We start from the raw sequence: 15,031 nt of genomic DNA on the forward strand, positions 1-15,031 counted from the left end.
TATAAATAATAACGACATATATTTTTAACAGTATTTATATTATAATATTACTGTTCAACTTACATGAATAATTATCATCTTTATAGGTACATACCATTTTAATTGGTAGAGAATGATAGTTTTAAATAACGCTTGATAACTTTTGATCTCATACTACGATTTTTTAATTAAAATGAGTGCTACATACATTAAGACATCGTTTTGGTTACTCAAGCTTCAGTCTAAAACTTTTCAATATTCCAAAGGGAGAGTTGCATCGCTAGTGTTGATGTGTGGTAACGATATTCAGTTCTCAGAAATTCGTATGTCTTTCAGGAGCTGTACTTACGGTTACTAATGGTTTCATGGTGGTTAATTATAATATAATTAAAATTACTTTATCAGTTGAGACGCAGTAACAAGAATGTGGTAAATAAAAAGGTATAGCACTTTTCAAAAGGTATTTTTTTTCTGGACCGTAATCCTCAATCTTAAAATGCAAACTGCATATTCTGGCATGTTGATAAATTTTACCCTTGATAGGCACTATGGACAGCCATTTATTTCTTTTTATTTCATTTTTGGAAAGCTGAAATACGTAAAACAAAAAATATTAGGTTAAAAAGTATAAATTTCAATGTAAAAAAGAACAAACCACAATATGTGAGTGCAATACCGATGTCGTGTGTTGTTTCATTACTTGTATAAAATTTTTTAAAATGGTGTTCTAAATGTTCATCATAATATTGTTTAGCAATATATTATCGTCGCTATCCGTAAAAACCCATCATCATGGTTACCTTACTTGTTAAATTTGTTTGTTGAAAACTTGTTGAAAAATGATGAAAGTATTAGGAAAAGAACTAATTTAACATGATTGCTTAGTAAAATGATGATAAATTTGACGATTTTTGCCATTAAAATGATTCTAAACAGGTAAATGCATGAGTATTGAGGAATATTGTAAATAACGTAAATATACACTTGCCTGTGAAATTATAGGCCAAAATTTGGTGTCCAAAAACTTCTGCAATTTTTCACAATGCAATACATTATTAATATTCGGAAAATATTTATTAAATACGCAACAATATTAACATATTCGAAGCGACGCAATTTTTTTGACACTTATGACATATTGTCAAAGTGAGAGTTGCTACAATTTTATTATGGTAACTACCCATAATCAGGGAATATCGCTTTTTAATAATTGCTTCAGATACTTATTTTATTTAGCATAAATAATAATTGTCTCATGCAACAATGCTTCTGAATGACGTTGTTGGCAATTTATCAACAAACTCATGTACAAAAACTAACCTTTTGCACAGAATATTACAGCATACATAGTAGCCTTGGGAAAACTTCGTATTAACAGTGGCAATACCAAGTTAGGTGTGAAAGTGATAGAACACAACAATTTTCTTGTTACACGTCAAATGTTCATACCGAAATCTCCAGTGTATAAGATATAAGCTTCTTGGGTATAGCTCATTTCTATATGTATGTATGTAAATGTATACAGGGTGTCCCAAAAAGTATTGATATATACTGAAGCTGGGAGGTAGAGGATCTAGAGGGCTTTCTCAATCACCTCCATGTATGTTATGCGATTTTTCGTATTTTCAGAGTTATGACGTTTTTTTCAATTTTTCACTTATCGCCGAGTACGATGAGATTTTATTTAGTAACGGAATTATTGCGGAAAATGCTTGATTTTTTTTGTGTGCTAAGCTGAAAGATAGGCCAATTCAGTATGGTAACTTAGATTACTATCGTTAGATCTTTGAATGGAATAAAAAAAAGCATTAAATGCCGAGAAAGATAAAATTACCCAGTATGTTCACAACTTCAAAGGCCCGTAAAAAAACAAAATCTCAGGTAACTACTCTTAAAATTTTTCTTTTTTTTTATTCATAAGGCTTCAATCGAAAAATTGAAATCTAAATGTGGTACGTGCAAAATTTTACTTTACCTGTTGACTAATAAAAACAAAGTAATTAATTACGTATAGTCAAGCCAATTTAGGGCCGATTTTTCAATGCCCAGATAAACAGCTAGATAGACTTTATTCTTCGACTAGAAGAGAAAGATCTGGGTGAAAGAGTATTTGCGGTTACGTGAAAAGCTTTCAAATATGCAAATACTAAGCGGGCTTGAACCGGGAGTTTTAATGAATTAATTAGAGTAGGTGCAGAACAATGTGAACACTTGTTGAGTTTGGTGACACCTTACATACAAAAGCAGCCACTCCACGCACTAGTCGCGCGGCAACTGAGCTCCCTAACCGCCCTAAACGTTATTACATTACCCAATCTGCAGGGCGCTTAGGGAGCTAGGCAGATCGGGCAGACCCGATCGCCCTAAATCGGGACACTAACTCCCTAAGTCTTATTACACCACTCTTAGTTAGGGTTAGGGTCCCTAAAAATTGGGTGGTCTAATTAGCCTTTTAGTTAGAACTTAGAACATTTGCCAGCGTGCTCCATCCATTACTTAATGATCTAAGCTTGAAACACATGTCAATAATTTATGATAATTTTTATTCCCAAGTAATCAATGCATTCGATTCTACATGTCCCGTCCGATTAGGGCCCTTCTGGCCTCCTCCACTCAAGCGACAGCTCAAGCCGAGGTTCGTGGTCCCCTCGGAGCAATTATCAAGCCTTATCTAAGCCTTAATTATCAATTATCAAGGCTTGTTAATTGCTCCGAGGTGGTCCCCGTCAAGAGGGGACGCCCTTGTGCATGTCGCTACCAGGGTGAACCTTCAGTTCACCCCCGCGTCCGCGTTAAAATGTAGAAGCCCCTGGTTAACATTGAGAGACACCACACAAAAAAAAAAAAAGATTCTACATGTCAGATTTCGATTTTTAGAGTTTTACACTTAATTTTTTTCCAACCCCGATAAAGAAGTATCAGTTCAAAAAAAATAAATAATAGGTACTTACCTATGGTACTTACTAATGTTATAGATAATGTTATGTACGCCGTTATTGTCATACATCTTAAATACGTCCAACGATTATTCTTGTAATGTTTTGTATTATGACGTATGATGTGCTGTTACTCAAATAAATAAAAAAAAGACGTGTGGCACTCGGGGACAGCCGCGGTAAAGCTATTGCATAGCATGCCTTCAAGCCACACCTCCGTGTCCGTCGGAGTGGGGAGCGTGAGGTTTTTTCGTTACGGAATTTCTCGATTCGGTCCCCGCGCTCAAGGCCCGCGATAGAAGCTATGCAATAGCTTAATAAATAAAAAAAGACGTGTGGCACTCGGAGACTGCCGCGGTAAAGCTATTGCATGCTATGCCTTCAAGCCACACCTCCGTGTCCGTTGGAGTGGGGAGCGTGAGGTTTTTTCGTTACGGAATTTCTGGAATTTCGGTCCCCGCGCTCAAGGCCCGCGATAGAAGCTATGCAATAGCTTAAAAATAAACTCTCCGTCCTAGCCCCAGCTTCATCTAGCTAGTCGTTTCTGTAAAAATTTCAGACCATTTACAGTACAACTGTGATTTACAATTATTTAATTTATTTATCCTCCTAAGGACCAATGGCCTCATATAAGTACATAAACAACATCACCATTACCACCCAAAGCACTAAAAAGTTTTAACTAAATTACCAACCACCGTCCTCATCCGATGACAAAATCGAAAATTCGAAATATCTTAAAAAATACCGCGCTTTTCTGCCTATGATCACTGTGTAACGCGATTGGCTGAATTGAACTATTAGGTTTGGTAGGTAAATGGGTTATCCAATCACAGAATTTTAAAATACTTTAGTTCAAGTTTTTAAAATGGCTGGTCAACGTAACAGAGGTAAGTTAAATCGTTAATTATCATATTAATCTCTCACTTGATTTTCATTTGGTATTGAAAAATAAATAGTAAAAACAGTACAGGAACGTATTTTAATTAAATTTAACGAAACAATTCATATTGTATTTTTTAAATTCACGGATAATTTTTATGTGATCATGTGAGAACATTGGTCGTTACTTACAACATTATTTTCATTTTTTTTGTACTCAGTTGAAGACATTGGTAGTCAATGACTATAAAACATTTAATTAGTTAATAATTTATTTTGTTGTTTTACAGTAATTTTGAGTATAATTGTCCTGTTTTATGAGTATAATTTATTTAAACTGTCAACAGGAATTACTATTGCAATCAAAATAAACAGTTATCTTCCTTATTTTTTCAGTTATTCGTGACGATAATATCATCGATTTCCTAGCCGACTGACGGAGATTTTCTTCCTAGTGATGAAGACTTAGGAGACCCACCATTTGTTTCCAAATCGATTTTTAGTCAGCTCATTAATATTTCAAGTTCCTAATATTGTACCTCCAATGTTTTTATTTCTTTTTTTAACATATGTTCAGATAGTTTAGATATTTTATTACCTAATATGTAGTAAACTTACACATTTAGAATTTAAGAAAAACTGTTTTTAATTCTTTTGTATACTTTTTAGAGGTTATTGTATGATCTCATATGTTATTTACATAAGTAAATAAAAAAATCTACAAGTAAAACCTAATTTTAATAAAAAAATTTTTGGATTCACTTAGGTCTGATGTGATCACATGGGAACAAAATAAATCGAGTTTTTTTTTTCAGAAATGTATTCTATAAGCTATATTTTACACAGATAAAAAATCCCACAAGTAAATTTTAACTCTAACAATAAAAAAAACAAAAAAATACCATTGGGTGGCAGGTCTGTTGTATTTTTATGTACTCAGGTGAGAACAATGGGTGGTAATGCAGAATAGGATTTTTTTAGCTTGGTCCTTAGGAGGTTAAAAAGTTTTTATATCATTTTATCTACATTCTAGATCATGATTACTGGCAATATTGAGTAAAGTTCAATAATCAATTTCAATATTCAATGCTGCCAACATTTTCAGATAATTTACATGTAATGTTTTTAATATCACATTCACTTAAAATTTAAACATTATAAATTTACAATGCAGTTACAATATATTATACACATATACAATGAAATGATAATGTAGTTTTATTACCTATTTTAGTTAAATTATGGTTTAATTTCCACTTTTATATAAATAAAGTTGCGCAACATGGCGCTTTCGGCTCAGCTGCTTTCGTGAAAAACTAAAATAACTTGGTGACTGTGACACGCTCTAATTGGCAAAGTTTTAGAAGGAACAGTTATTGTAGTTCGATGCTTAGACTTTAGTAACGTGATGGAAAGAGTTGTGAACCAGTGTAGCTAGTTATCGAGGTGTGTCGGATCCACCGACGTGATTTGTTTTTGTTCAGTTCGGGAATCTGGTAATCCGTCAAACTGGAGCGACTCCCGGAGTACCTGCGGGACACCGTCGACTGGTTCATGGGGTGAGTGATAAGGCAGACTTTTAGAGGATAGTTTAACAGCATTTTCTTTTCATTCTTGCTTTGATGATATTATACAGAATTACAATATTTTATGATGTCTTATACGAAGCTGAGTATAGTATACGGATGATGCAGATATTAGATATATTAACTTTTTAAATCCTACCCGAGTGATTGGGAGAAATATCTGGAAAATAATAAGTAAATTTCATAACTACATCAGACCTTACATGACGAATGGACGGACTAGTCTCCACAAAAGGATCACAATATAATAACGAATGTTAAGTTCCAAATTGAAGTAGATAGTCTGTGGAGGCAGCTTGTGCTTGAAATACACATTTGAGGAAGTACAGCCTCTGAAAAGGGTTGCCAGCTTATAAAGGAAAAGTGATACAGATAGAACTTATGATACAAATAAAGGACTGAGTAGTGAGTAGGTTGTGGAAAAGGATAAGCCTCCACCCATAAACTCATAGCACAAAACACAGTGGCAATAACATGTTACTGCCACTGAGTTGTAGTGCCAAAGCACACTCAACTCCTATGTAAATATTGTTGAGGTAAAACATAACTTAGTTTTAGTGTTATTAACTTCTCCCATAGAATGTCAATTATATTGAGTGTATTTTTTTTAATAAGACCACTGTAGTTGAGCAGAAACTTTTAAATATTCAAATTTCATGTTTGTTATACATATTATGATTGGTTTTAGAACTTACATTCAGGAGTTACATTTCGTTTTATTTTAAGTAAGGATTTCATAGTCATGTGATATGTGTTCTTACCACAATATATATTATATACTAAGTTGTTACTAAGTCACTAAATCTAAGAGCGTATACGCACTATGCGGGTAGCCGCATTGCGGGTAGTCAGCCGGACGGCTGACTGCAAGCAGCAATTATGTACGTAATATTCATTTCTATGCGCACTGTGCGGTCTGCGGTAGCCGCATCGCAGTGCGCATAGAAATGAATATTACGTACATAATTGCTGCTTGCGGTCAGCCGGACGGCTACCCGCAACGCGGCTACCCGCATAGTGCGTATACGCTCTTAGATTTAGTGACTTAGTAACAACTTAGTATATAATATATATTGTGGTAAGAACACATATCACATGACTATGAAATCCTTACTTAAAATAAAACGAAATGTAACTCCTGAATGTAAGTTCTAAAACCAATCATAATATGTATAACAAACATGAAATTTGAATATTTAAATGATATTGTTGGTATTTATTGAGATCTTTGTGATAGTTCTTTAAAACAAGAGCATTGTAATGATTTTTAAATTTTAATTTATAAACCTATTTAGTAAATAGCACATCGGAATAATATCATATGCAGTAATTAATAATATCAAATCTTTTTTATTTTTTACTTCTCCGTTTTTGAAGTCGGTTTTTTTTAAACAAGTTATTTTTATTTAATACTTTATAGTGTATTTTTGTATCATCAAATAGTTGCTATGGCTAATATTTACTTGCTAGATTTTAATTTAAGTCCTCGAGATCCAACAAAAATGCTCATAAAATAAAAACTAGTGGACCAATCTGAATATGACATATAAATAATAAAAAAACAATGATATATAAATTATAAAGTGATAATGATAATAATTGAATGAAACATACTAACATAGTAATTAAGAAATTACTAACAAGTGGACCTATGATGTTTTTATGGGACCAATTCGAAACTATTCCGCAACAAAGAAAATAAGAATCACGTAAATCAGTTCTGAAAACGCGGCGCAATCGATGTACATACATAAAAGTAAAAAAAAATGTACCGAATTGAGAACCTCCTCTTTTTTTTTTGAAGTCGATCGAAAGGAATACAATATAAAAATGCAATTGTAGATGCAAAGAGAAGTGGAAAGAGTATTGACATAATATTATGTAGTGTGGACTACGTTGTTATACGCCAGGCTTTCCCATTGTCCAATCAATGAAGAAAAAACCATGTTATGATGGTCGTCACATAGAAAAGCAACAATATGACAGTTAGCGAGGCAACATTAGAAGATACAAGGCAACCGAGGTCGGCGCTCAGGTGCGATAAGGCGTGATGTCAGCGACGCGGTGCGGCGGCGGCGCGCGCTCAGTCGCCACTCGCTCGCGACCGCGGCGCGCTACGTGCCCAGCAGCTGCAGCGCGATGAGCGCGGACGGCTCGCGCTGGCCCGTGGGCATCCTGCGGCGCAGCGGCGCGCGCGCGGCCCGCTGCGTGCTGCACGTCAAGTACAGGAGCGTGCCCGCCTCGCCGCCGCCTGCCGCGGCGCTCCCGTTCGACACCGACGACACCGTCTCCTGTTTCTGCAGGTGCGAATCGTTCCACTCGGTGCACTTCGCGACGGGCGGAACGGGTGACGAATCCGTTGTGTAGTTGCGTTTCTTCACAGTGAGCGATGATTCGCCATCGACCCATTTACTTCTCGGATTTCGAAATCGTCAGCGCTCTTGCGCTTATCGGCCTATCGCGCGTTATCACCTTCCTCCACCTGAGTGACGTCACGGCTCCCCGCGCGCGTACCTCGCCGCCCCTCTTTCCACTTTATGACACATTGCTTATGTTAGGCGACACACTTACGGAAATATACAATGCGAGGTGACGTAAGATTTATTGTAAAACCTTGATTACAAGATTTAAAAAAAAATGTTTCTTTTATAATGGTTGTATGTATATTTATAGACTACAGGCCCATGTTGAAAAAATTATGGGTCATTTGACCCACCACCTGACCTATCTAGAATGATATAAGAGCATAAAATAATAAGATTCAGCACTATGACGTCACTCGTAAGCTGTCCACCTGAGTGCAGATGAGAATTCGAAAGTTCAGGTAGAGATTTTCTCCCCTTGTCTCCATGATTTTTGTACGGCGTTGCGGAATAATGGCTTAAAAGCAGTATAGAAATAGTATGACACAGATGCCGTACAAAAATGGTGGTCCACAAAGTCGGAATTTATTTTTATTTTTCGACAGTTGCCGGGGTAAATTTGGTCATTTGATTTTGTACGGCATCTGTGTCATACTATTTCTATACTACTTTTAATCAATTATATCGCAACGCCGTACAAAAATCATGGAGACAAGGGGAGAAAATCTCTACCTGAACCTTCGAATTCTCATCTGCACTCAGGTGGACAGCTTACAAGTGACGTCATAGTGCTGAATCTTATTATTTTATGCTCTTATATCGTTCTAGATAGGTCAGGTGGTGGGTCAAATGACCCATAATTTTTTCAACACGGGCCTGTAGTCTATTATTGCCATAGATTAATTTATAATCATGTACTAATTTCTGTAATATGTATTTGAATTTTACTTCATAAGAAATGTTTTGTTTACATTATGGTTCCAAAATCATTGATGCTATGGGAAGGTACATATATATGTAATATATTTAACACTAGCATTCCGCCTGCGGCTTCGCCCGCGTTTTCAAAAAAAAACCCGCATAGTTCCCGTTCCCGTGGGATTTCCGGGATAAAACCTAGCCTATGTCACTCAGAAATGATGTAGCTTTCCAACAGTGAAAGAATTTTTCAAATCTGCCAAGTAGTTTCGGAGCCTATTCAATTCATACAAACAAACAAACAAACAAAAAATCAAACCTTTCCTCTTTATAATATTTGTATAGATGTATAGAAGTATAGTACCAGTAGTGCCGCCACTGCGTATATGTACATAATATATGCAAAGCCTCGTTACCTGCAGCTTATTAGACACATAAAATATATAGACGATATAATATACAGGGTGTAATCGTTAAGTGTGCACAGGCGATTATTCCGTAACTATTACAGATATCAAAAAACTTTAAACTGATATCGAAAGTACTTAACCTAATGAGTAAAATGGCCATAATAAATTTTTAAAAATAATACGAGAAATATCTAAAAAATTAACTTTAAACCCTCCCATACATTTAGTATGAGATATGAATATCCCATGTACATGGGTTGATCCAAAAGTAATGATAATCAATATTAAACAAGGTCATTACAGTTAAAATAATTATGTATTTCTCTAGATAGTCTTCTAACTAGATAATATACTTCGATATTTTTTTTCCTTAACTTAGAAAAAAAAACTTTGACTTCATCTACAAAAACCCCTCAAAATCGGCCATCACTTCGCTGTCGTCTTAAAATTTCTTGTATCGACGGTGTTTCTTGTGCCAAGGTAAGAGATAGAATTAACTAGGAGCTAGATCTTACAAACAGGGTGGGTGTTCAAGCATTTTCAATGCCGATTTTTGATTGGCAGCCATCGCAACTGACGCTTTGTGATCTGGTGCGTTGTCTTGGTGAACCAACATTCAAGACCGAAGTTTGCCATGTCTCTTTTTCTTACTAACCTACCCGCAATCTTTTAATTTGGTCTGTGTAGTAAGAGCCCTGTGTAGTAGTGGCTACCTTCTTAAAATATTCCACATTTCTTCAGCGTCCCAAAAAACTACGGCTTTAATCTATCCCACTAATTTTCACTTTGAAAATCTTCACCGTCACTTTGGAAGCTCGCATCCAGGCCATTGATTGTTTCTTGGTTTCAGCATAAACATGGTGAACCCAGGTAACGCCCATGGTCACAAATCGTGACAAAAAATTATCCTGATCTCATTAAAAATTTAGAAATTCACCCTCTAAATGTCGAATCGTTGTTTCTTCTTTTCGTCGGGAAACATTCTGGCTCGCACTGTTCACATTAAAATTAATGTTAATACTTGGAAACGTGGCCTGTAGATATAATTTTTTTGTGATAACTTAGTGATTACATGAGCAAGCATAAAACATTTATTTTATATTTTTATATGCACAGGAAATACCCAATTATCATTACTTTTGGATCAACCTATACATTTAATATGAAAGATTTTAGCTTTTTTTTTTGTTTTTTTGGTTTTCTGCTTTAATTACTTCGCAAATTTGGAGGGAAGTTCATTTAGAAACTGTAAATAGACCTCCTCATTGTATTGCACAATAAGGACGTCACTTCGAAAATCTACTATGAATACAAAATGTATGGGAAATAAATTGTATGGGAGCGTTTAATGTAACATTTTTGGTTATTTCTCGTTTTATTTTTAAAAATTTATTATGGCCATTTTACTCATTAGGTTAAGTACTTTCGATATCAGTTTAAAGTTTTTTGATATCTGTAATAGTTACGGAATAATCGCTTGTGCACACTTAACGATTACACCCTGTATATAACGACCTTGACCATTCTTCAGCAATTGCAGTCATTGACAAAAATAAATAATTTTTGGGCTATGTTGTTTTTAGTTGATAGCCCAGAATAATTTTATCAAAATTTTACCAAGAATTCATATACATATTTGTACATATAAATTCATAATTTCAATACTTACATCTATACTAATCTATATTTCTATACTACTATATCTTCTTATATATAAAATTCTCGTGTCACAATGTTAGTCTGCATACTCCTCCGAAACGGGTGGACCGATTCTCATGAAATTTTCTGTGCATATCGGGTAAGTCTGAGAATCGGCCAACATCTATTTTTCATATGTACCACAGGCGAAGCCGGGGCGGACCGCTAGTCTTATATATAAAATTCTCGTGTCACAATGTTAGTCTGCATACTCCTCCGAAACGGGTGGACCGATTCTCATGAAATTTTCTGTGCATATCGGGTAAGTCTGAGAATCGGCCAACATCTATTTTTCATATGTACCACGGGCGAAGCCGGGGCGGGCCGCTAGTAATATTATAAAGAGGAAAGGTTTGTATGTATATATGTATGGTTTTCACGCAAAAACTACTGAACCGATTATAATGAAATTTAGTACACATATAGAGGGTAACTTGGATTAACACATAGGATAGGTTTTATCCCGGAAATCCCACGGGAACGGGAACTATGCGGGTTTTCCTTTGAAAACGTGGGCGAAGACGCGGGCGAAAAGCTAGTAGTTTATACTTGATTAGGATTGTGTACACTGTACTTGAATAGGATTTCACCCGATTTTCCTAGTCCTTAAAAAGCATTTGTAAAAAAGACTGGTACCGCGGCCGGTGAGGTCCGGCAGAGCGGCCCACTGGTGCCTCTGGGTGCCTGTGATTGGCTCCACTTGACTTTGTCGCGTGCCTAATTACGCCACTTGCTAGCCGTCTTGCACGAACCGATCATAAATTCATTACAGTATTTGCGTGTTGTTTACGAAGAATTTAAGTATTAGTTATTCTAAATATAAAATTTTCACCTCTATTCATTTCGTTTTAATATCAAACAAGGCTAACTAATCGAGATAAATAATGTAAACAAACTATCATAGCATTTTTATTTGTAGAAATTGTATAAGTACCATTTTGATTCAGTATCAATCAACAATAACGCAATCTAGTAAACAACTAATAGCGTCATTATCTGTAGATTAAATTTACGTAAATAAAAAAATAAAAAAAACCAGCCCTAAGACACTAAGCCCAGCCGTACAAGGACTGCTCGAGCAGTTAACGGCTGAGCGACGTACACGGACTGCTCGAGCTGTCACTACAAATCGCGCAGTTGACGGCTTGAAGTGGTCGCGACTGCTCGAGCAGTCCGTGTACGGCAGTGAATGAATGTCTATAGTTCACCGCGCGGTCACGGCTTCAAGCCGTCGGTCTGAAGTCTGAACTGGTCGAAGCGGTCTGTGTACGCCGCCCTAAAGGTTCCGTACAAAAAAAGCTGAAGAGAATGCAAACTATCAGACATCAGCCCGTTAAGTTAATAAAAGCTTTTTTTTCATACACTGATTTAGAAAATGAACATTTCCAAAACATTCTAAATTGGAGCTCAATATTCTAAATTGTGCACTCCTTTCAAATAGTCTTGTATCGCTCGCGTGAAGCACTCGTTTAAAATGCCACTTTTATCAAACTCAAACTCAAACATTTATTTATTCAATTAGACTTCTTATAGAAGCACTTTTGAAACGTCATTATCCTTTTAAAGTAATGTTGCTACATGGGAATAGTAAGGATAAATTCAGTTGATTTGACGAATTTTAAAAATTATTACTAACCCCATTTTTATTTGTTAATTATCGTGATAATTATGAAAATAACGTGAAAAAAATGTTGTGTGGTTTTATGAAACCACGGTAAAAGTGAAACTGTTCGAACGGTTCCGAACACTGCTTTGTGTAGCGCATGTCGCGTGACGGTCGGCTGCAGAGTAGGTATACCTACTCGGCAGCCGCGATACACGCGACATGCGCTACACAGACCGAAAAGTTTGAGACGATGTAATAAAAGTTTCACTTTAAAAATATTTTTCCTACAGAATATAAGGTTTCGTTTGGAAGATTTCCCCACTATAAAAAAAAAAGGGAGTCCAACATGTATCATTATAAACAAGGTCTAGAAAAAAATATGTTGATTTTGTTAATGTTTAGCTAACATTTGAATACTTTATCCACGGCCACATTGTCCCACAAATTGCGTGATATGTCATTTTGGTCCTGAGTTGGCACCAGGTCTCAAGTATGTGTATTTTGTTGCAGGTGAGTCGCATGCTCGCTCGCCGCGCCCTGTAAGTTATGATCTCATGGCCTTTCTCGTAAGCAAAGAAGTTGGATCTAGTGTGGGCCACGAGACGCTCCGGCAACTCGCTACGGTTTTCCCGTGCAGCGCGTTCCCAAAATGCCACAAATGCTATTTGCTTTAACGTAATTTTTTTAATGTTCTTTAGCCCACACATTATTGTCTATTTTAAATACCAATATCCATCCCCGACCTCCAAAATGTCGTATCTATAGATGTCGAAATAAAACATTGATTCGCGTGTTAATTGCGAATTCACACTTCTTATTGTGTATTCTCCTTGAATTTTTGATTTTTGTAAGAGACATAAAATATCGTAATAGTGTGTCTTTTACGTCGGCTCATAGGCCGTCAATCGTCCCGCAATACTGGATGTAATTCCGCTTGGCAATTAATAAAATGGTCCTGAAAAAGGATCAATCCCGCCGTTTGTGCGAAAAGTGGAAAACAGTGAAACTTTCACGCTTTCGGCTGGGTTGTGTCATATCATATTATTATGCTCGAGTAAAACACGGGAAAAATATAGGTTAATATACCATTAACAAAAAACTGCTTGGCCATTGAGCAATTCGTTGAAAATTTACACACAGCTAACGATTGCGTGGGTATTATTTGAGCAAGAGGTTTAACGAAAGAGTATAAAGTACTAAAAGCTGGTTTTTATTTGATTTTATGGTTGAAATAAAACTAAGTAGATTCACTAGGTCTAGATGCGAAAGCAAGGTACAAAAACAAGAAAAATAGCATTAACTATTAATTACTTTTTTCGGGGTCCGTTTCCATCGTGACTTTGTATATACCGACACGAGATTCCATGTTCAGTAATTATCGCATTTCCAAGGGTTCTCAATATAGAATGAACAAATCTAGAAATCCGTTATTGAATATCAAATTCATCAGATTGCTAGTTACACATTAAAAATACCACATACGTGAGTACTTTTGGTGGAACATTGGTGGAACGCAGTTTATACTTTATACGTCTAGGTACGTGTAAGCGCCTAACGGATTGTCTTTTCTAATTTTCATTCATTTCGATGTTGGTATGTTTTTTGTGTCGACCGTCGTCATCTATTACTTACGTAGTGTTATTGGATGTAAATTGTATAATACTGTCCATTGGACGACGTCTCTTTCTATTCTATGGGGCAGACTTAAGGTGAATGTTCCGACCGTCCCTCCATACATTTTTGATTACGTCTAAACACTTAACACAGACACTATTTCTTTAAAACTAATCATTTTATCACTTCTCTACAATGAAATGTGCCCGCGATCGACCTTTTTAATCAATAACTATTTACTTAGAAAAACAACAGTGAAATACCGGCAAAATTTGACACTTCTACAGTAGTGTGCGTGACTTTTGCCAAGCAAACGAAAGGCGATGTTTAGACATTGACGCGCTAGATGTCGTGCATTCGCGTTCGTTATCTTTTACATAATTCTATTAAGGGCCGATTTTTCAATGCCCAGATAAACAGCTAGATAGACTTTATTCTTCAGTTAACAAAATATTCAATTTTTCAATAGACGAATAGGACTTATCTATCGAATTACGTTATTTGAGGAATAAATCTATTTGCCGCTCCAACGGCAAGATAGCGCGCTATTCGACGGTTAGGTGTTTGAGTTGACAACTGACGCGTCAAATTTGGGATATTTTCGTATGTCATAACATAGAGCGTAGAATTATTAACAATTAAACCTCTTTCTATATAATTATTATCAATTAAAATCATATTGAAATTGATGTTTTTGATAGTACTGATGACCATGCCATTGAAAATTTGCCGAACGCTGCCCTTAAGTATGTCGTTTCCATCGTAAAATATATAAATTGAAACAAAAATTTAACCAAACTCTTTACTCGAATCAAAACAACAATCAACAATCATAGAAGACAAGAGCAATACAAGACAAACTTAAAATGCACTCCTGACGTGAGTCATAATGACGGTTGTTCACAAATTGCAAGAGTTGACTCTATCCCGCTCTAACCTGACTAATTTAATATGTTTGTTTCGCCACTCCGAGAGCAGAGCTGCCAATATGGAAATATTTGGTCAGATAGTTATTCATCAAATAAATCACGATTGAAAA

The 15,031-nt window shown here is 35.9% G+C and overlaps 1 protein-coding gene across 5 annotated transcripts in view; it reads left to right on the top strand.

Annotated features, from left to right (window-relative positions):
* Positions 1–4,906: 4,906 nt before the first annotated feature.
* Positions 4,907–15,031, top strand: part of Mob2 (MOB kinase activator 2) — a 60,396-nt gene continuing 50,271 nt past the window's right edge. For 3 of the 5 annotated variants that reach the window (XM_089704297.1, XM_089704294.1, XM_089704291.1), the window contains exon 1: positions 7,507–7,686. In XM_089704297.1, coding sequence (XP_089560423.1) covers positions 7,523–7,686 — 164 coding nt within the window. In that variant the 5' untranslated portion in view covers positions 7,507–7,522. Of the gene's footprint in view, positions 5,357–7,506; positions 7,687–12,888; positions 12,918–15,031 lie in introns of those variants that run through there. The other 2 variants (XM_089704295.1, XM_089704296.1) reach the window with 2 other exon arrangements.

The sequence above is a fragment of the Colias philodice genome, chromosome 15 (genome assembly GCF_061535455.1).
Source record: "Colias philodice isolate Cphi_HAF_F1 chromosome 15, ilColPhil1 Martin Lab GWU primary, whole genome shotgun sequence".
NCBI lineage: Eukaryota > Metazoa > Arthropoda > Insecta > Lepidoptera > Pieridae > Colias > Colias philodice.